Genomic DNA, 23,975 nt, shown 5'->3' on the forward strand with positions numbered 1-23,975 from the left:
AATAAACAATCAAATAAATAAATTAATTCATTCATTAATCTATACATTTCCATCAACTTTTAACAGAATGTAGCTGAATATCTATCATTTTTATATTATTAAATTTTTCATTTATATATAATTTTTAAGATAATGTTTAAACAGGACATTAAACAGGACATTTTTATTTTTCAAATAATGTTAGAGTGTTTCTCGGCTTTGAAGCATATTCAAGGTTGAAGATGAAGTACATTGTCATTAGAATAACATGGTCATATGACCTGGTCATATCGTCTACTTCACAGACCTTCTCCCCTTGCATCATTATTTCTAAAACAGACTGCATCCAAGTGTAACCCGTGCGGCTCGCTTATGCCCAGCGTGATGTGCGGCCAGCGACACCGGGTATTAAAACTTGGTCTGCGTTGTTACGTTGTGTGGATGCAGAAACAGACACGGGACAGCAAGCAGTCGATTCACTGGATCTTTTTACTGAGTAAAAGAGAAAAATAAGCAGCCTCAGACTGAGTGGCCCTTATAACACTCTCTTCCATCGAATCACATTTCAAAAGGGCGGAAGAAAACATGAACATAAGGAAAATAATATAGAAAACATACCTGTTTAACAGAGACAAATAAAGCAGCCTCAGATCGAGTGGCCCTTATAACACTCTATAAAACAAATATGGTGCGCCTCCATTACCATGTGCTGGTCTCACATAAAGACAGAAATATATCTCAAAGAATGTAAAATATCAAAAATAATCCCAATGATAGATAAAACAGTACTTTACATATACATATTGGGTTGAAATAAAGATATAAAAGATATAATTAACATTAGGATTAAATAAAATTAACAGGATGACAAAAGAAACCTACCTCTTCCATCGAATCACATTTCAAAGGGAAGAGGAGGAGACAGGACAGGAAATTAGGTCATACTGTGACCTCGCATCACTTAAAGGAGAAGCGCACCTTTAGATCAGGTATCATAAAACGTATATGAACAATTTTGTGTGAATTATAACAATATTTACTAGTATACTTTGTATACCTGTTACACAAGGCACCATTTACAGTATATACAGCACAGGGTTGGGTGTACGTGGTTCCTAAACAAGAAGAGAATAATGTTATATTCAGTATAACATGTATGTATTCAATATAAACGTATTAAATGATACATAATTTCCATTATTATTTGCTTTTAAGTCACAATTTGAAACACAATTTTACTCACAACTGAGGGGACATTAAGGGCTGGATATAATGATAATATTTCCTTTGTGGAGTGATGTTTCATATAGTCTGTCCTCTCACTCTTTGTCCGTGTCATTTAGTCCTCTAAAAGGATTTGGTGATCTCCAAGCATTTGGTTTTCATTTTATCCAAGTGGATCCCAATGCTGTAATCATCTTCTCCTGAATAAATCTACCCACAAAAATATGTCTGCTATTCTTAAAAAACTTAAGTTGATTCTGTCTGGGACACTTACCCCAACTGCCCTTGACCTCTTTTGATACACATCTTGGTCAGACAGATTGTCCATCTAAAAAAACAAAAGAAATATATTATTAAGCAAGTGTGTAATTTTAGAGAATGGTGGAGAGTAAAAACAGTTCTCTATATTTCCAGGTCTCCAACAAGCGAACAATTCAACAAGGTGTGCTCAGCCATTGTTACAAAATACCAGTGCCCGGTTGCATAAAGCACCTTAAGTGTAATTTTCCCATAAGATCGCCCTTATGTTTCCCTTAAACTTAACGGTTATTTTCTGCAACACCCTTTCTTTAGGCGAAACATCATAAACCCTAAGAATATCCCTTAAGTAATCCTTTTAAAAACGATGTGTTGCATAAAGCCCCTTAACTGTCATTTCCCTAAGTATAACATAAGGTTTGGAAAACTTCACCTTTTTCCCCAAGTGTTACAAGGAGTGAGCAGGTTCAATCCAAGTATTCTAACAAGACACGATCGACTGCTTTATATGATGAACAAATTGTAATTTAGGTGTTTATTCACATAAACATTGATGGAATTACATACGTATTTATATCTCTTATGGTCAACGGATGCGGAAATGTGTGCATCACGTGCAAGAACAAATCTCATTGGTTCTTGTGTTTGCGCGCACATTCAAGCTTCCAAAACAGCCTTATTCAGTCTTTCAATGAATGGACATAAATGATGAGAGAATATTAAAAATATCTTTATTTGTTATCCAAAGATGAATGAATGTCTTATGGGTTTGCAATGACATGAGTGTGAGTGAATGACGGCAGAAATCCCAATTTTAGTATTAACAAATAACGTGTCCATGGCAACAGCAGAATTTTATAATGGCAAAACCTGGATTGCTGTCGTGAAACACTTAACGGTTTCTTTTACCTAAGAAAACAGGTATTATACAACACCCTTAAGTCATTCCCTTAGTTAAGGAGAAATCACACCTTACAGTATTAGTTCACTTTCCATTTAAATTTTCCTGATAATTTACTCTCCTCCATGTCATCCAAGATGTTCATGTATTTCTTTCTTCAGTTGAAAAGACATGAAGGTTTTTGATGAAAACATTCCAGGATTATTCTCCTTATAGTGGACTTCACTGGACCCCAAATGGTTGAAGGTCAAAATTACAGTTTCAGTGCAGCTTCAAAGAGCTTTAAATGATACCAGATGAGGAATAAGGGTCTTATCTAGCGAAACGATCGGTCATTTTCTAATTTGTTTTTAAAATGTATATGCTTTTATATAAACAAATGATCTCCTTCAAGTGGTTCTGCCACTTCCGTATTCTTCAAACAGCATACCCTATACGTCCTTCGCCTTCCCTATTCAACTTATGGAACGAATGCAGCACCAGTTCCGTTTTTCCGTAAGTAGAATAGGAAGGCGTAGGATATACAGCATAAGCTTTTTGAAGAATACGGAAGTGCGGTTTTGCGGAACCACTTGAAGGAGATCATTTGTTTATAAAAAAGCATATACATTTGATTTTTTTAGAAAATGACCAATCTTTTTGCTAGATAAGACCCTTATTCCTCATCTGGTATCATTTAAAGCTCTTTGAAGCTCCACTGAAACTAATTAATTTTGACCCACAACCGTTTGGGGTCCACCTAAGTCCACTATAAGGAGAAAATCCTGGAATGTTTTCATCAAAAACCTTAATTTCTTTTCGACTGAAAGAAAGACATGAACATCTTGGATGACATGGGGGTGAGTAAATTATCAGGAAAAATTTTATTTGAAAGTGGACTAATTTAAGATATTTTGTTGAAATCCGATGGCTCAGTGAGGCCTGCATAGCCAGCAATGACACTTCCTCTCTCAAGATCCATTAATGTACTAAAAACATATTTAATTCAGTTCATGTGAGTACTGTGGTTCAATATTAATATTATAAAGCCACGAGAATATTTTTTGGTGTGCCAGAAAAACAAAATAAGGACTTAAATAGTGATGATGAGTGTGTCGAATCAGCAGTTCGGAGCGCCAAAGTCACATGATTTCAGCAGTTTGGTGGTTTGACGCCGCAATCCGAATCATGATTCGACACGCTGATTCATAACGCTCTGAAGCTTAAAGGGGGTATAATGCTATATTCTTACATATTTACACTGTTAAAGGGTTGGATTCTCATGCTAAACATGGCCAAAGTTTCAAAACACGAGTTGGACGAATGACGGAGTACTGTATTTCTGTGCCAAAAATACTACACCAGCTTCCTGCAGCAGTGTTTTGAATTTGGCCATCACTAAATAAGTTGTTATTTAGTTTTTGCACACCAAAAATATTCTCGTCACTTTATAATATTAATATTGAACCACTGTACTCACATGAACTGATTTAAATGTGTTTTTAGTACATTAATGGATCTTGAGAGAGGAAATGTCATTGCTGGCTATGAAGCCATCGGATTTCAACTAAAATATCTTAATTTGCATTTCGAAGATTAATGAAGGTGTTACAGGTGTAGAACGGCATGAGGGTCAGTAATAAATGAACTAACCCTTTAAGGTGCTTTATGCAACCGGGCACAGTTCTTAAGAGACAAGACTGGAAGAGTGTATGTAAGAACATGTCAAAGAGCCCTTCAGTTTATATATATTAGCTATGTAAGTGAAAAGGTGTTATTTCATTTGGCATACTTACATCTACAATACTTGCCATATTTTTAGTGTCACAAGTCCTTGGACCCTTGGTAAAATAACCCATTTCCTTACTTTGCTAAACCTGCTACGAATTTAATTTAGTCTTTCAATACCAGCCAAATGTGATCTTTCTTGAATTAGTTTTTAAGCATCTCATGCCATGTGTCACTTACCTGGTTCCTTACCTGTTCGTCTCATAATTGAGATCCCTCACCTTCATCATCCTTTGTCTTCAGTCCAGACCAATCCGCTCACCATCATCTACAAATACAAAGAGACTGTTATCATCCAGCTGATTTCATTCAACCTGTCATCATTCAATCTACTAACCTGTTTATTCTCCCCATCTCTGCCACCTGCAATAATAAACCTTTGTGAACTGTATTACGTTGTCTCCTTCTGTCCGTGACACCATGACTCCTTTAAAAATAATATTATTTAAAATACTATAAAAGGCTGGGCTATGTTATAATGCAGGGCTCTTTGACACGTTCTTAAATACACTCTTCCAGTCTTGTCACTTAAGACTGGTTTTTGGTAACCAGGGCTAAACTAACCTTGTTGTATTGTTTGCTTGCTTTACCTGAAATTAAAGAGAGGCAATTTTACCCTCCATCTTTCTTTAAAATTATGCACTTACCTGTACTTCACTGTGGGAATTAAGATATATATGTGCACATCTGATCAAACAGATTATTTTTTAACTCCATTTGCTTTGTGATAAAAAAAAAAAGTAATAAATACATTTTATAAAGAAAAAAAATCTCCACTCTCCTTAAGTTTTTTTGTATTGCTAGTGGGGTAGCTGATAAATTTCTGGTCACCCTGTTTGAGCAATACGTTGTGTTGAGATTGATCCATGTGAAATACCAAATCAAGTCCTACAGAAACAAAAAACTGCAGAGAGGTGCATGTTATAATGGTACTACTAACAGCTCAGTAATTTGTAATGATAGCAATATAGTTTAGCTAAAAGTATGTGGAAACCTAACCATCACACCTATACAAGTTGATGGGCATCCCATTCCAAAACGGGAATGCAATATAAGTTTAAAGCAATGTAAGTTGTTTTGGATAACAGTGTCAACTAAATACATACATGTGAGAAAATGCTAGTCACTGAATTCTTCAGTACAACCTATTAAGTAATTAAAAAATGTTAATAATAATTAATAGAGGTGTCCACATACTTTTTTAAAACTTTAAGAGTAGATGTAATAAACTTACACATGAATGGTGTTTGTGGTCTTGGTAGGCATCTCAGTCTTTAGGTTTTCTTCTAATCTTATGAATTTAACTTGATCCTTCAATTTAGGGAATATTTTAGGTATCATAGTTTTCAGTTAGGTTCATTCAAGTGTCTGCATCAATTCCATTGTCTGTTAAAACAACAGGATTCAATAGTAGAATGTCATATCTGCTTAACTGTGAAAATGTCTGTTTTGCTGCAATAGGGAAGTTAAACAGAGTGTGCATTTTTGTGAGATAAACCTTGAAATGTAGGGATGATCACCTGGAAACTGTTGCCATCAACCAGTCAGCCACATGGATTTTCCAGTGAATCAGCTCTGAGCTCATTCTTGCCTCTATATGCAGAGAAATATTGCAATTTAGAAAACAATGCGTTATAAAATATGAATAAAAATAAACTTTTCATTTTTTACTAAATTCTCTCTCTCTCTCTCTCTGTGTGTGTGCGCAAACACACGCGCACACACAGTAAGGATAAAAAACGGCAAAATATCTTGAAATAGTACATGTGGAAAAGGTGTAGTAAGTGGTACACCCGGAATTATTTCTCCAGGCCGTTAAATTGACAATATTGTGGCCGCATTAACACGACGTGTCTGCTTAGGCCCGTCGTCATTTATTCATTATCACACACCTTAAAGTTATTATGACATTAAATAGGTGTTTCATAGCTTTTCAAAAAGTTAATAGTTTATTTGAGACGTTATGTTGTCTTACCTCAGATTTTTGTGTCGTTCCGCTCAGTCCCACTCGGTCCTGGCTGCTGCCGCTTCAAAATTTGTAACGGTTTTTTCCACGTGACCACTGACATCATTGCGCGAGAGAGACTTGTGGAGATTCAGTGCATTGCGTTGCGTACCAAAGCCCAGATACAGAAAACATTTAAAGCATTTTCAAGGATTTGCTTATTCATGCTTAAAAACGAAACAATATTAATAATCTCGTTTTACTTTGAGTGAAAATAATGTACTTTTGAATTGCTAGTTATTTGTCAGTATTCTTATTTTGTAAAAACATTTAGGCACAAGCAATCTCAGCACATAAATGATTAACAACAGCTGTAGTAAAAGCAATAGTAGTAGTAGTAGTAGTAGTAATGATGATAATAATAATAAACTAAATAAAGAAAAAAATAATCTTCCTGATGAAACCTTACACAATACAATTATGAAATGTTTTCTAAAACATGAGCTAATAACAAAGTAGATAAAGTTGGAACAGAAGGAGAGATGAAACATAAAATAAATTGCCTGTGCATCACACTTTACTCATGATTTTTGCTCTAAAACTGCATAGTGTCCTTTTCAATTGGGGAATATTTATACGGTTGTCTAAGCGGAAGATATTGAACACAGTCTATTTTTAGGGCTAAGAATTTCACGTCACCTCTCCATTTAACATTGAACAGCTTCTTGTCCATTTTATGAATGTAAAACTGAATTTTTATTCTTGGTCTTCTTAGTTTATGCTTTAAAAATGGACAAAAAACATGGTGTCTTTCAATGTTATGATGCAATTTATAGAAATGTGCGGGGAGGTCCGGGGTACAGATGAAACACTGTATCGACTGTACACTCCAATCATATTAGAAAAGGTTCATAAACGAACCTTAACTACACACAGGTTCTAATATGAACCCTGTTACCACAACAAAGGTTCTAAAAAGAACTTCCAAATAACCATTTTACCTGTAAGTTCAACTTTGAACCTTTTTGATAGTTAGAAGTTCATATTTGCACTGTAAAGTTCTTTATTGAACTCCAAAGGTTCGACCTCTTCTAAGAGTGTGTGCATGCAGTTTTATTAACAAAGTTCGAGAGGAGCATGTTCGAATGATCTACCCTATCATTGCGAAACGGGGCATTTATATACCTCGGTTCCAAAACAGTTATTCCAGAATCCCTCCTCCACCCAAACTCCTCACTCTCGATTATTCCTATCCCAGCCAGGGATGGAGGGGGAGTACTCTGGGTTAGGGCCACATTCCGAGCTCGGAGTCCTCCCCTGGACAGCACGCCAAATATGCATACTCTTTTAATGTCTAAGTGTGAACTCGTGAAATTATAAATTATATTATTGGATACTTTTATTTTTATTTGTAAAAACATATCGCCCCATTAAGCAACTTCATCTTTACCACCCTTAAAGATTATATGAGTGTGTGTAGTGTGTCAAACACATACTGTTTTCACGGATGCCCCTGTCAAAGCATCATGACACGTCTCTGCTCTTCTCACTCCCACACTCATCTCGTTCCTGCCACAGAAGTCTGAGGAACACTGAATCCTGGGAGATTCTGAATTCTAATGACTCATCATGTTTGAAAATCTGACACGCTGACACATACTGACTGTTCAGCTAAAGATTCGGTGGCATTGGTTTTATCTCGCTAGTTGCTCGAAACCTTCTGCAGTTGTCTTCTATGAAAAAAGTGCAAATGCTTGAACAAAAATGTGTTTATTGTGGTTTGGAGATTACATTTCTTATTTACCTCCTGTCAGTGGCCTTGAATGTCACTCGTTGCAGCCATTTTTATCCTACATTCTCACACACACACACACACTTAGTACCAAGATGAGGCAATGCATCAGTCATAGCTACTCCTCCCACTCCACCTGTCAACCTTCCATCCTTGCCATCTCTCCGTCTCTCTCAGTACCACTACCGTATAAACTTTTTAAATAGAAAACTGGAGCAAAATTGTACATTTCTCTTTTGTATTCATAATTGTGTCAGTCTGTTTATCTGATACACTACACCCCCGTCTGTCTGGCCTGATTTCGTGTTATACATTTTACATCTCAGGTTTGGTAAAATGTGAGATTTCACGTTCTCACATTTAACTTATTCTGTTTGTCTCTGAAGCATCATCAGCACGTGAGGGGAAAGAAGCTATTCTAAGAGAGAGAAAAAAGAAGCGAGAGAGAGACTGTGTCCCCAAAGATATCTCGCCTTCCCTGTAGCATAGAGAAAGATGAGCAGAGAATCATGTTTATTTTATAAGGCTCACACTCTCTCTTTTATGTGTGTGTTTGTGTGTGAGAGAGTGTAACTTTGAAAAGAAGCTGAGCATTTGGAAGGAGAGGAGAGGAGAGGGCAGATGATGTTGTTGGTATCATGGTGCCTGTGGTTTTTTTGGACTGAGATACTGAAGGCCAAAATGCTCCAACAGTGATCTAATATTTTCCACAAAACACAACTCAAATTACACTTCACACAGATACGGCAGTGGATGACTCAACATTTATATGAAGAGATGTGAGGAAGAGGGGAACATTTACCTCCAGATCACCTTATGAGAAATTACTATGACTAGTCATGATTGTACCGTTTTCATTTCCATTTCTACTAGATACAGATACTTTCACACAGGAAACGTTTGCTTAAGTGTTTTGTTTTTCTGAGAAATAGACTTTAGGAGTCTCAGAGGAGTTTCAATAGAGATCTCAACAATATTAACATCAATAGTTTGCCCAGATCTTCAATCAAAATCTGAGATTTTAATATGAATTTAAAAGGGTACGGTTCATCCAAAAATTACATTTCTGTCATTAATTACTCACCATAACGTCGTTCCAAACCTGTAAGACATTCGTTCATCTTTGGAACACAAATTAATATTCTTTTGATGAAATCTGATAGGTTTTCTTATCTCCCTTAGAAACAATAATACCGTCATTCAAGGTCCAGAAAAGTAGTGAAGACATCGTTAAAATAGCCCAACCTTAATGTTATGAAGCGAAGGGAATACTTTGTAGGGCTGGGTAAAAAAATATCGATTTCTCGATTTATTTGATTCTCATTTTTAAGAACCGATATCGATTTTTAAATCCCAAGAATCGATTAGTCTAGTCTGTTGTTTTCAGTTGATGAATGAACAGAATATGCAGCGCGCCTCCCATCCAATAAATCACAATAATCTTTGTGCTTTGTTACTTTTGATATGAAGCAAAGTCTCAGATTTCAAATGACGTCCATCTTATTATGAGATTCAAAAAATAAATACCGTTTTGGCGCTGTTTTATGTCACGTGACAGATCGCTGTAGCGCCTCAGTTAAAGAGAAGCGCATGTGAACATCCTCTCATCTGCTTTAATACCAGTTACAGCGCGAAATGAACACGAATAAACAACTGAAGGTATGTTAAAATATACAGTACAACTTACCAAAATCCGTATCATGTCTCGTGTAATAGCTCAATCAGTGTTTCAACCGCGGATAGACGTCAATAAAACAGCTTGTAAACAATGTCACGTAATGTCACATTTACCTCAAAAAACATATTGTGACCATAAACTCATTAGACAGCTAGAAAAATGTACTCTAGAAAGCAACATTATGATAAATATAACTATGCACCATATTCATTATTACTTTTTATATTTAATGCATGTTTGAATAAATCAGTTATGACAGCCGCGATTTAAATGTTTATATTTAAAAAGAAACCCAAATTGGAGTAGAAATATGATTATGTAATTCTAAACTTTATTTATAATAAAAACATCATTGAGTGTAATTTAAGTGTTTGTATATAAATAAGTTAATTTAACCTTCAATATTATTATAGTAGTACCAACTGACTTATAGTTTACAGAATTAACTTAGTTGAGAGACTTTTTTCCTCTAGAAAATTTGCATGTACTGTAACTGAAATACTACTTCCAAAATAATCTATATTGAATTGAATCGAAATCAAAATTTGTTGAATAAAGTCAATATTTTTGTTATGTTTTTGCGTACAAAAAGTATTTCTGTTACCAGGGACGTGCACAGACATTTTGGGGGGCAGGGGCTCAAGTGGAAAAAAGGGCACTTCTCATAATTATTTATTTACAAAATAAGGAACCCTTAAATATATTGACAACTTTGACTTCCCTTACACTCTCCACAGATTTCTACAAAATAATCATTTCACACAAAGACCGTCTTTAGTATTCACGAGAGTTTATCTCAAGAGCAGAAAACAGCAACTATTTTGAAGTAGCTATATATTTAGAATAAATGACTGAACTGAGGAGAGGGACATAGTTTCACTATTATGTACTGTTTATTTTGCACAAATCAATAAATTGTTTTAATTCTTTTGGTTATTTGAATACTTCTTTCATGTAGTGGACAATTTTAAGATTTTGGTCTATTTTTGCTTTAATGTCTTCTTTTACTCTAATGGGAAGAACTTAACCCTAACCCATTTAGATGGTGTTTGTTTTAACCCTACTATCATCCGTCTGTTAGCATCTGTAGATTTATTCTGAATTAACCAAAATAAGCTAATCTGCATATTTAAACACATCAAGAGTTTTTTTCCCCTGAAATGTTATAAATACATTATATATTATAACAAATGCCTGCAGAGGGCGCCAAAAGCGTGCTGATTTTTGTTGTTACACTGCACAGCACAGCACGATCAAATCCATGATTAAAGCCAACCACCATAATTAAAAATATATTATTATTTAAATTATAATATTCGGCCATTATATTAATAATATTTTTTTGATAGAAATGCTACAGCCACTGTAATTTCTTCAACAAGAATATATGGTCATCAAACATGCAAAGACAGAGCAAGGGTTTAAACTTTTATTGATGTATTATCATGTGTAAGCATAGATTTAAGAATAGCATTATGTAATGCTGTATTATGGTTTTTAAATAGCTTTAATAAATCGTGCATCCTTAGAAAACTGTCTAATAATGCTGTTCATGGATGCTCCTCTTCTGGTATTGACAGCCCTACAGGTATCTTTACCATGGTTCAAAACGCAATGCATAGCACATTAAAATAATTGAAATTATAATATGACATAAATTTCGTTAGTATCAAATCAGGCAGATGTGTTTATGGTGGTCAAACTATTAATGCAGCGTTAATGCAGCGTGTATAAATAACCCTTAAATAGCCAAAACGTTCAGGTTTGTGAAAATAGGCTAGCCTACCTGAAAGAAATGCACGGGATGGATCCATCTAGGGCTTTTTTCTTTTTCGCTTCTCATCACCAGACAGCAGTTGTATTTTCCCGGGAATAGTTGTCACAAGTTTTCAGCCAGCAGCAAACATGAGGTGGGGCGGGGCGCGCGCGCGTGCGGGAATGAATGCTGTGTCGAGGAGGGAGGGCATCTGAACTCGACAAAGCCGACCTGATATATAGTATTTTTTTATTTGCTTTATTCAGTAAACATATTTGTTTGACAGGGAAGCTGTACATAAACAGGAATATATATTCATTTATTTAAAAAAAAAAAACCCCAGAAAAAAGGGCACTTTCTCTCGAGGAAGAAAAAGGGCAGGTGCTCAAGCCCCTTTTTTGTCTATGTGTGCACGTGCCTGTCTGTTACTTTATAACATTAAGGTTGAAATACTGTACTCACATTGATCATTTTAACATTTTTAGCTACTACTTTTCTGGATTTTGAATGACGGTAATTATGTTGCTTTCTATATAGGGGGATGAAAAACATCTTCGATTTCATCAAAAATATCTTAATGGTCTTACAGGTTTGGAACGACATGAGGGTGAGTACTTATTGACAGAAATTTCATTTTTGGGTGAACTAACCCTTTAAATCAGATTCTAAACAACCAAATTATCGAGCCCGATCACACGAAAATGCGTATCAATAGTACAAGTTTGTAATCTCGTGGAATATATACGCCAAAATGAGTTTTGGCGTGTTTAGGGTACGCAGTTTTTCGTGTGCATATGATACGCACTTTATGGCGTATTATACGTACGAAACCCCCACTCCCCCACCCCCATCCTACCCAAGAGCGTAACATATACACGCGTATAAAGTGCGTATCATATGTACGTGAAAAAACCGCGTACACGCCAAAACTCATTTTGGCGTATATATTCTACGAGATTACAAACTCGTACTATTGATACGCATTCTCATGTGATCGTGTTGAATTATCTATATACTCTTACTGTATTACAAGAATTGTCTCATTTGTTTCTGTTTTTACTCCAACAAATAGATTTTAGGATTTAATACTTTTATTCAACAAGGAGTCAAGGACACATTTAAGTGATAAAAAGTAACAGTAAAGACATTTTATAATGTTACAAAAAAATTCTATTTCATATAAATGCTGATTTTGTTCTATTCATCAAAGAAGCTTTTTTTTTTTTTTTTTTTGACAGTTTCCACAAAAATATTTAACATAAGAAATGTTTCTTGAGCACCAAATCATATTAGAATAATTTCTGAAGGATCATGTGACACTGAAGACTGGCTGATTTGGCTGATTACCTTTTAAAATATATTAAAATAGAAAAGAGTTATTTTACTGTATTTCTGAGCCTTATTTTTCAGTCTTGGTGAGCAGAGAGTTTTTTGAAAGACTTTTAAATGGTATTCAATAAAACAAAACAAAAAAATGAGCAAGAAAATGTCCTTTCCATTTCTAGATACATCTACACCACAGTTCCCTATTTACATGTTCTCTCTGCTGTTGCTCTGTATAGTTTTCAGATTCATTTTCAGATTTGTAACTTGAGACTAGTGAGAAACTAACTTCAAAGACATACAAAGGCATGAGAGAGAGAGAGAGAGAGAGAGAAGTAGAGGTTCAGCGTGATATATGTGTCAATTTATGTCAGAATGATAAGTTTTAAAGTCTTATCTTGCATACTGACAGGAAGAAAATCATTTCTTTAGCTTGAGTTGTACGCTGTGCACCTGTCAGTTGGCCAGTGTGTTGATGAATAAACTACACTATAAATAATAGATGCCCTCTGCTACTCTGTGCTTTGATTACTAAATATATGCATACAGATATCGATTGATTAAAGGTACAATCCAAAAGCACTGATATTTGCTTAAAGTTTAAAGATGTGCTCCCACTCCCAAATCTGCATTTTGACCCAGAATGTGTGCTAAATCTGCAAATGGCTGTCGTCCACTCAAAAAATAATAATCCAATAATAAGGAATAATCCAGCCTTGGTGTCTAGTGATATACTATAGGTAATTCTTATACAATGTGGTGCAGCTGTTGCTGTTATATATCTATGACTTATGGATATTTGTTATTGCACTTCTTTTTGTATATTTCATATTTAACAGAGCGACTGATTATATCAGACAGATTATATGAGACTCCTTTCACTGCTCAAATTGATGCAACACCAGACTTGCTATGAAAAAACCATGAAAGAGTGAACCATGAAACACATCTTATTTTCCAACAGCAGTTTATTCTTTGGTGGCTTCTTGCTTTTTGCGAGGTATTTTGGGTTTGATTGGGCAGAGCAGACAGCAAGATCAGTGATATGCATAAAATGAATACCTCTTTTGTCCAGGATGAAAGGCGTTTTTTCTTTCTTTCTCAGGTTGGCTCTCGAATAAAAGGATCCAGTCTGTTATTGTGAATCCGACAGCTCTCACAGTCAAGATGGGAAATGCATTTTCTCCTTATCTGTAATTTGTGAAATTGCCTCTATATGGCATTTTATCTTTCTGTCATCTCCAAAAAGAAGAAAATATTTTTCTATTTTTGTGTGCGTGTGATTCAGAAATCTTTGATGTAGGTTTAGAGCTATGAGTCATATAGTCTACACAAGGTTAGTCATCCACACTAATCGAGTAAATGACCACTGAGATTTCACTAAATTATTTTGCCAGCTGTGTTTGTATGATGAACAAAACTGAGTCCCTACACAGTGCCAGGCTATACTTGAAACTGTCAATTTATAAACAACACTCAATTAATTAATATTGTGACAGTTTAGTCACAGTTTAGTTTTTTGCTTGTCTGTTTATTAACTCTTTTATGGTATTTGTTTAATTTTATTTTATTTTTGGTTAATTAAATTAGATTTATATTAATAATACATTTACATATGCATTTGGCAGACGCTTTTATCCAAAGTGCATTCCAAGTATCATTCAAGTTATATATTTGATTAGTTCATGCATTCTCTGGGACTCAAACCTGTAACCTTTGCGTTGCAAGCGTTACTGTTTGATGTGCAGAAATGCATTTTTTAATTGGATTATTTTTTTAATACAATAACGTATACAACATGTAAATATTTATTGTATTTATACTGATTTTATTATTATTTTATATTTTATTGATTGTTCATTTTTACTAATTATTATATTTAATAATTGTATATTTATTTATTTTTATATACTTTTTTTATTAATTGTATTAATAATAATTTAAAAGGGACCTTTTACAAGATGTAATATAAGTCTCTGGTGTCCCTAGAATGTGTCTGTGAAGTTTCAGCTTAAAATACCCCACAGATCGTTTATTATAGCTTGTCAGATTTGCGCCTATTTGGGTGTGAGCATGCTTTTGTGTGTGTGTGTGTCCCTTTAAATGCAAATGAGCTGTTGCTCTCATCCTTTCCAGAAGAGGGCGGAGCTTTAACAGCTCATGCTTCGGTTGCTCAACAACAACAAAGATGGAGAATCTCCCGCAGCCAAAATGAGGATTGTCAGTAACGGTGTTCAGCCTTACATTGTTCAAACCGGAGTCGGACACTGATGGAGAGACTCAGGAAGAAGTTACAACTTTTAGAATGAAACTGGACGTTTCTGAACGGTTAGTGGATAAATGTATGTACAGTAGTTGCTGTGGAGTTGATTCAACTCGTCGACTAGCGTGTGCCGTCATGTTAATCTTTTGTGTTAATCTTTTAATCTTTTCATTGTAATCCCAACCAGCTGTTTGTTGTAGTCCTTAAACAGCGATTTCTGTAAAAGAAAATCTCTCCCTTTGCATTGAACTTTGAGCGTCGTAACTTTGCAGATGTTGTTTATGCTCAAACAGCAACATTACACACTAACTAAAGTAAAAAAAAAGTGAAATCATAATCATCCACCCCTTTAATAATAGTAATTAATAATAAACTAATAATATTATATTATGCTTTATTATTTTATTAGGTGGGGTAGTTTGGAAAATGTTTGTTTTTGTGAACATCTATTGGGGGAAATCCTTAATGTCCATTCTGACTTCGCTTAGTTTATTTTGTTAAAGCAGATTAACATATTTACCCAAAAAAAAATGCAGCCATCTTCAATCTTTCTTTGAATATTGTCAACCTCCTGATATACTTACGACTTACTCAGAAGGACAAGGTGTTGATGGCTCTCTCCATCATTATATCTTTAACTCAGCATATCGATTTTCCCCTCATTATCCTCCATTCCCTCTCTCTGCAGATGTGTGTCATCATCGGCTGCTCGCAGGATGATGAACCTGTTGACTCATTCTTCCCTGCTCATTCATAAATGATTCTTGACCAAGAGATTTCCAGAAAAAACAGACAGGTTGGAGAGAAAGGGAGCATGAGAGATGCTCTGTGCGTGAGTCAGAAGAGGCTTGCAGCACTGCAGCGGTTCCTGTAACAGCAGTGGTCAGGCTAAACACACCCATCCAATCCATCAGCCTTCATTCATCCTTCGCCCATCCTTCCATTCACACAATCAAAGCAGCGGGGAGGGAGGGATGGAGAGAGAGAAGCTGCGATAGAGAGAGCATCCGCTGCTGCAGAAAACCGAGGGGGGGAGAGCGGAGGAGGAGGAGGAGAGAGAGTGTATCAGTGCTGCTGGAGAAGAGCGAAGAGCTACAGAGAGAGGGCAGAGAAGAAGGTGCGCTTGTCTCCGATTGCAACATTCACTCTCTGTCACATTGACAAGGTGTGTGTTCGGCTTCATTTCATTCTGTCTCTCTCTCACACATTTACACACACACATACAGCCGTGGTGCTGCAGAGACATGCTGTGAAATCCAGCAGCATCATCGGGACGGACTCACGGCATCAGCGCAGCGCTGATATCATCGGTCAGCACTGACAACAATAACAAGGAGCAGGGAAGACAACTACACAGGTATGACCACTGACACACATGTACTCATCAGGCAACAGATGTCTCAGATTTTTGTTGTCGTATTTGCGTCAGGAAACACAAAAGACCTCATAATCTTGTTTTCACCTTCTCGTCCCTCTCAAAGGCATCACGCTGGGGTCCGCAGAGTGCGCGGGCCGGCCAGAGGCCATGAGGCTGGTCCATAATGCAGAGAAACAGTCTTTCTCCTTTAAGAAGTGCTCTGCCTTCCAGTTTGTCAAGAGGAAGGTGCGTGTGTGAGCATGTGTGTGTGTGTTTGTTGGTTGCAGAACTTCTTTGGCTGGTGGAGACTTAAAAGTGCTGTTCAATCCGTGACTTGGCCTGGTGGATAGTGCATATGCTCTGACATGTTGCATTATGGTGGACAAACTTGGTTTGAATCAGGCTCGAGTTGTTTCCCAGATCTTTGCTTCTTTTTCCTATCAGCTCTCCACTGAATATAAGCTGCAAAAGCATAGGAATTTAGACATTTTGAGGTTTTTTAAAGTATTTCCTCTATGGATGAAGTGAGGCATAAATATTTGTCTGTGTTTATGGATATAGCAGGTGTTTATGGATTAAAAACAGGGTTATTATCGTTAATTAAAACTATTATACACATTTCTGTTAAAGGGATAGTTCACCCAAAAAATGAAAATTCTTTCATCATTTATTCACCCTCAAGTTGTTTCAAACTTGTATGAATTTCTTTCTTCTGCTGAACGAAAAAAAAGATATTTTGAAGAATGTGGGTAACCAAACTGTTGACTGTTGGGCCCCAAAAAAAACTTAAAAGAAAATTAGAATTGTTGCCTTGGCAATAAACTGAAATAACTGAAAGTAACTAAAATTAATTACTGGAAATAAATAAAAACTAAAACTGAAATAAAAATAAATTAAACCTAAATAGCAATTATACAAAAACATAAAATAAAATGACAAAAGCACATAACGAAATTACTAAAAAACTAAACTAAAATGAACATTAAATCTAAAAACAAAAGCTTATTCAAAATATCAAAACTAAAATATTGATATTTAAAATATGTGCATATATATGTATGTGGTTATTTGCAAATATTGTGGTTGATTTTTGGATAGGGATGCTATAATCTAGTCTTAATTATTTCATGTTATTGCTGGTAATAAAATTATATACTATTTAGTCTAAATAAATTAACATATATTAAATTAAAATATATTAAAAAAAAGTACAGTATGAAACATGGATATTTATTTTGAGATTGCTTAAATTTTACATTTAACAGTGTCATAAAATAAATGATTAAATACTGTTTTTAAAAATTAACTATAAGTGAGCATTAGGTAATGACAAAGGTAATCTAAATTGAAAAATAGGGGAAATGAGCATGCACAATTAAATATTCCATATCAAACCATACAGTAAAAACTTCTAACATCAGCCAATATCTGATGAAGTAATATATTGTGCATCTCTTATTTTGTGAGGTGTATACACACAATGGGTTGTTTGTGTCATGAATGTGAGATTGACTCTGTTTGTGAATATGCAAGTAAGATTGCCATGTCATTGACATTCATACTGAGAGCAGGGATAGTTATGGTTTTAATGTGTTTGCATTTAAATAAATTTTAAAAATGAAACTGCTATTCAGATTTGATTTGTGACTGCCGCAATGGCCAATCTGAACATGTTTTGAATTATTTATTTAAATATAATGTATTTGTTTTGGTTATAGGCGAGAAAGTGTGTGTGGTTTGGGATTGAGTCCAGACTCCTACATACACACATACACACACACACACACAGACGCATACAGCAGATGGAGTGTCAGAGTGACTCAGTGAGATGGTTTTGTTGGATTATTATGTATTTATGTGTACACCGAGACAGAGAGAGAAAGAATTTTCTAGAGTGCCAAGGTTGATGTTTGTCTTTTGTAGGTCAGCTTGCAGCGTTGTCTCGTACGTGTGTAGCATTAACACAAATGGAGTGTGCTGTGTATTTTGACTCTTGTGGGTTTGTTAACTTGTGCTGTCTTTGTACTGAGCAGCACACAAACACACACACACACACACACACACACACACACACACACACACACTGATGTTTTTCTCTAGTGACTAAAAGTTTCATGGCTGCTGAGTCATCAGTAGAGCCTGTGTTTGGAGTGGTTTATTGAGTTGCTGTTGCTTCAGTGTTTGATTCCTGTAAGGAATGATTCATGTGCCTGACAGTCCAGATCATAACAATAACATTCACATGTCAAAGATGAGATAAGACAAAATTTTAATCGATGAATATAATATTTTAATTAGCAAGAAAGTGCAAAATGAAACCAAAGATTTAAACGTTTAACAATATATATACACCAATTAAGCATAACATTATGATCAATGACAAATGAAGTGAATAATACTGATTATCTCTTCATCACGGCACCTGTTAGTGGGTGGGATATATTAGGCAGCATGTGAAAATTTTTTCCTCAAAGTTGATGTTGGAAAAATGGGGTGTTCCCGGTCTGCAGTGGTCAGTATCTATCAAAAGTGGTCCAAGGGAGGAACAGTGGTGAACCGGCGACAGGGTTATGGGCGGCCATTGATGCACGTGAAAGCTGGCCCGTGTGGTCTGATCCAACAGACGAGCTACTGTAGCTCAAATTGCTCAAGAACTTAATGCTGGTTCTGATAGAAAGGTGTCAGAATACACAGTGCATCGCAGTTTGTTGCGTATGGGGCTGCATAGCTGCAGACCAGTCAGGGTGCCCATGATGACCCCTGTCCACCGCCAACAGTGGGCGGTGGAGACAGTGTGATGGTTTGGACAATGTTCTGCTGGGAAACCTTGGGTCCTGCCATCCATGTGGATATTACTTTGACATGTACCACCTACCTAAGCATTGTTGCAGACCATGTACACCCTTTCATGGAAACGGTATTCCCTGGTGGCTGTGACCTCTTTCAGCAGGATAATGTGCCCTGCCACAAAGCAAAAATGGTTCAGCAATGGTTGGAGGAGCACAACAATGAGTTTGAGGTGTTGACCTGACCTCCAAATTCCCCAGATCTCAATCCAATCGAGCATCTGTGGGATGTGCTGAACAAACAAGTCCGATCCATGGAGGCTCCACCTCACAACTTACAGGACTTAAAGGATCTGCTGCTAACATCTTAGTGCCAGATACCACAGCACACCTTCAGGGGTCTAGTGGAGTCTGTGCCTCGACGGGTCAGGGCTGTTTTGACAGCAAAAGGGGGACCAACATAATATTAGGAAGGTGGTCATAATGTTATACCTGATCTGTTTTGTACAAAACTTCAGCTGCATGTTCGTTGTAGGAGGCCGATCACATGGATGTGACTATTGTGAGTCAAAGTCATAGCGCCACCAACTGGTAGCAGGAAGTGTGTCACTTTCGAAAATGCTTTGAAATCACCCTCTTATTTGTACCCGATTTGCTTTAACCTTCATCAGTATAATGTCAAAACAGGGCAGATGTAGACCTGTGAAAGGATTCCTGATATCTTAAATACTGTTGCCATGGGAATATGTCAAATTTTAATAATATTCTTGGGTGTTTTTGAGGCTCTTAGTATGCTTCAAATTGCATGAAACTGGACACACACATCAGAGTTGTCAGCCAGTAGACATGGGCAAAACCTTAGAAATGACTTAATTTTGCACTTTCTTGCCAACTAAAATATTATTTTCGTCCACTATAATTTCATGCCATTTACAATTAAAATTGTATTTGAGGGTAAAACTGACTAAAATGAATGAATATGACATGATGAAATATTGCTAAAATGTAATAATTTAGTTTTTATTTAAAATGATTTATATATTATTGAGAAGAGAAGAGAAGAGAAGAGAAGAGAAGAGAAGAGAAGAGAAGAGAAGAGAAGAGAAGAGAAGAGGAAGGTCTTTGAAGCTTAAAGCAAAAAGACTCCCGAGTGGTAGTGTAAAGCCACAGTGACAACACACAATGACATAACATTGGAAATCCAATCAAAGGAAAGGGAGAGAGAGAGAGGAGGAGAGCAGTGAATTGTTGGGATTCTTGACGGTACAGTGTGATTGTTTATGTATGTAGGACATTGAGAAGCATTGTTTTCATTCATTTGAGGATTTTTCCTATTGTTTTCTTTATTCTAAAAAAAGACAAACGTTTGATCTTATAGACATTGAGAAACATTGTTTTCATTAATTTGAGGATTTTTCCCATTGTTTTCTTCATTCTAAAAGAAGACAAAAGTTTGATCATATAGAGCTTTGAGATTTTTTTTGCCTGGTTGTTTGGCAGCTGTATGAAATGAAGTGAGAAGTGGAAATCTCTCAGCCTGTGCTCGCCGTGAGCTTCAGGATTTCCTGGGGCCTAGAAAATTGCTTTTCTCTCAAGGGATTGAAGTCATTAAATGCATTGTAAACTACAAAGAAGACATACGACCCTGTGCCCTGCCTCTTTTAGTCAGTCACTGCTGGTGATTTGGAGGACGGCTTTCAGATTTCATTGTTTAGCTTGTAAAGACATACATGGGTACTGCCCTGAGATGCCGTGTTCTGTTTAATCTGCTTCTACAGGAGCAAATGCACCAATCCACAATTCACATTTACAGTTTGCTTCAAACAATGAACAATTCAAGATGTTTTGACATGACAAAAATATTGTTTTCTTAGTTACTTTGAAAAACATGTTTTTTGACAAATGAGTTTCTCAAGAGCCTTTTGCATAACAAAATGCTCCATCGCACATGAAAGAAAATCACAAATCTCTTTAATATCTCAATTGTTTCTTCTAGATGAGATTAAATGGGTTGTAGATGGAAACTTTTAATTTTTACTTTAACAGTCTCACATGCCTTTTATCAGAAGAGATCTCAAACATTTCTCATCACCATGCATTTTATTACATTATTTTATAAGTTTTATTTCATGTTATTGTTATATTTTACATTATTTTAACTAAAAACTCTTAAGCATTATTTTGTATATTTTTATTATATTTTTTATTTTTAAATTCACATTTTTATATTTTATTTTCAATTTTTTTAACTGTTTTGGATAAAACTTCAGCTGCATGTTCGTTGTAGGAGGCCGATCACATGTGTGTGACTATTGTGAGTCAAAGTCTTTGCGCCACCAATTGGTAGCAGGAAGTGTGTCACTTTCAAAAATGCTTTGAAATCACCTTCTTGTTTGTACCCGATTTGCTTCAACCTTCATCAGTATAATGTCAAAACAGGGCAGATGTAGACCTGTGAAAGGATTCTTGATATCTTAAATACTGTTGCCATGGCAACACGTCAAATTTTAATAATATTCTTACTTTTTACTTTAACAGTCTCACATGCATTTTATCAGTAGAAATCTCAAACATTTCTCATCACCATGAAAATAGAATTTTCTGTGATTTTTATATACAAATCCAAAATACTCTTCCTAGATGTTGTCAGTAGAACTCATGGTTTTTTATAATCATTTAATGGAAGTCAATTGAACTTTATTCATCACCACATGACCATTGGAATTTGTTTCCTGGAATTAGTTTGTTAGGTGGCTACCCCAGGTCAAGTTAAACCACTAAGCTACTTGTTACCACCCCTCAGCCTTGATTTACCATGCACCATCACCCATTATATAATGTACAGATGCAAAACTCTGTCATGTTTTGCTCTCAGGTGCGCAGGTGGATGAGGAATCCAAAAGTGAATGTGGAGAAGGTCCAGGCTAAGGGCTTCCTGTCTCCATGTCCGAAATGTCAGGAGGGGCAGGACCTGTGGTACACGCACTTCCCAGCACCTTACGGCTGCTGCCACTACAGTCCTGGAAGATACTACCTCCCTCACCCCCCCAGCCCTCTCTGTCAGCCCTGTGCCCCCTGCACACCCTGCCAGCCGGACAAGAACAAGACGTGCAAGGTCAGGAAACTGTCTGTTTATTAACTTATCGGTCATCTGTTAATTGTTTATTCATGCATATATTCATCCTTCTGGAGGAATTCTTAAGATTTCAGGCATCTTGAGTCTTGCTTGACTGAAAATGTTTTAAAAATAAATTTAAATTGCACTTTTTTTGTCAGTAGACATTGCTTAGGGTTAGACATTTTATTTTGATGTTTTATTGGAACTAAGAGCTTTCAGATTTCAAAAACTGAGGAAAGTTTTACAGAAAAGGAAAGGAAAGGAAAATATGAAAAAAAAAACACCTGGAATATTCTTTTAAAATGGGACCTATTATGTAAAATTCACTTTTATATTGTTTTTAAATATAATTGTGTCCGCAGTGTGTGAACAAGTCAACCCTATTGTTGTAAAAATCCATCCACTCCATTTGTCATTTTCCCCATAAATCTGAAACAAAATGTCTCAAAATTAGCCATTCAGGAATGTGCTCCAATGTGACGTCACACTGAAACAGGCCCTGCCCATGACTTGCACGGAATCTGCCCTATTAGCTTAGCTCCTCCTCCGAGTGAGCTGTACACAGTCCGCCATGTTTATTTCCTTGCCAGATCATTTAACAGCAACATTAAAGTAAGAAAATGATTCTTATTAAAGCTACTAAAGTTATTCAGTCAAGAACAGTGAGTGATTTTCTGTTTTTCTTTTGTTGTTTGATTCATATTAACAGCATTTACAGCAGTTGGTACTAAATATTACACTGCTTTCACTTTAATGCACAGATCTAATATACACATGTGATTTTTCCCCTGCTGTTTACATTCACTGACATAACTGACTGTGTTTATGTGAACTTTTGTGTTTTTGACATAACCTCATGTGTATTTGACAGTTTAAGCGCATAATAACACATGAAAGAGAACTTAGTTTAATTCTCACGCGATGCGCCGTCTGACAGCCAGCTTTCTGTGTGCATGCTTCAGATGTGTGCGCTCAGAAAACCATATATCAGAAGTTTAAACTGATATGGCTTTAAAACACATAAATAATTCATCATGATGATGAAGAACTGCAATGTCTAGCTTATCGCAGTTTACAGAAAACGTGAAGAGAGTCCAAATTATAAACACGGCCTAGTAATGGCCATGCCATTTATATTTCAGGACCTACAAAAATGCTCTTGATGTAATTTTTCCCTTTTTCGCTTGTTTATTCTGATCCCTTGCGGTGCAAGCTTTTAATCTTAGTGTGCCGTAGGGATGCATAAGAGGCTGAGCATGTTGTCTTTCCATTTAGCAATGCTAAACAGCTTCTCAGGGTTGGCCTAGGTTAGATGAGTTGAGCGCGCTCTCTCACTTTCTTCCACAGTTGCTATTTTGAATGTTTGATTGGCTCTCAGACACAGTGAATGTTAGAAAGATGACACAGAGCTCAGAGGGAGTCTGTATCTCAGTCTTTCCTGCAGAGAGAGAGAAAGAGATCACACATGACAGCATCTCTGCTCGCTATATGCAGCCTCAGTGCTGTTGCGGTTTATGTAACAGGCAGACTTTGTGTTGTTATTTAAGAATGTATTTATATAGCAAACTTTCAGAAACGTGCTGTGGTCAAGCTCTAGCACATTAACTGTATTAGCATATAATTTGAATATTTACACAGTGGCATGAAAATTAATAGTATGGAAGCTAACAGGATGGAAATTAAGTGATAAAGTTAGCCATTGCTCAGGAAGTCACAGGAAGTGCCTTTTGTTTGGACACTGCAAAAGCCTAACAGAATGGAAAGTGATGTTGGGGACTCAGCATAAACCCAGTATAAACTCAGCATATTGTTAACCAATTAAAACAAT

The 23,975-nt window shown here is 36.1% G+C and overlaps 1 protein-coding gene and 1 long non-coding RNA gene across 5 annotated transcripts in view; one reads left to right on the top strand and one right to left on the bottom strand.

Annotated features, from left to right (window-relative positions):
* Positions 1-893: 893 nt before the first annotated feature.
* LOC137009490 (uncharacterized) lies at positions 894-6,141 on the bottom strand. 4 transcript variants are annotated; one of them, XR_010892902.1, is made up of 6 exons: positions 6,105-6,141; positions 5,650-5,722; positions 5,364-5,515; positions 1,478-1,531; positions 1,037-1,387; positions 894-939 (listed from the first exon to the last, which is right to left on the bottom strand). It is a non-coding gene; the product is annotated as an uncharacterized lncRNA (long non-coding RNA). The 4 variants fall into 4 exon arrangements; XR_010892904.1 differs by having other exon boundaries at positions 895-939; positions 1,037-1,094; positions 1,223-1,531; XR_010892901.1 differs by having other exon boundaries at positions 1,037-1,531.
* Positions 6,142-16,396: 10,255 nt separating this feature from the next.
* The window catches only part of sgk1 (serum/glucocorticoid regulated kinase 1), a 29,909-nt gene continuing 22,330 nt past the window's right edge, over positions 16,397-23,975 (top strand). The window contains exons 1-2 of the mRNA XM_067370610.1: positions 16,397-16,489; positions 21,905-22,144. Of these exons, the coding sequence (XP_067226711.1) occupies positions 16,412-16,489; positions 21,905-22,144 (318 nt within the window). The 5' untranslated portion in view covers positions 16,397-16,411. The remainder of the gene's footprint in view (positions 16,490-21,904; positions 22,145-23,975) is intronic.

The sequence above is a fragment of the Chanodichthys erythropterus genome, chromosome 20 (genome assembly GCF_024489055.1).
Source record: "Chanodichthys erythropterus isolate Z2021 chromosome 20, ASM2448905v1, whole genome shotgun sequence".
Taxonomy (NCBI): Eukaryota; Metazoa; Chordata; class Actinopteri; order Cypriniformes; family Xenocyprididae; genus Chanodichthys; species Chanodichthys erythropterus.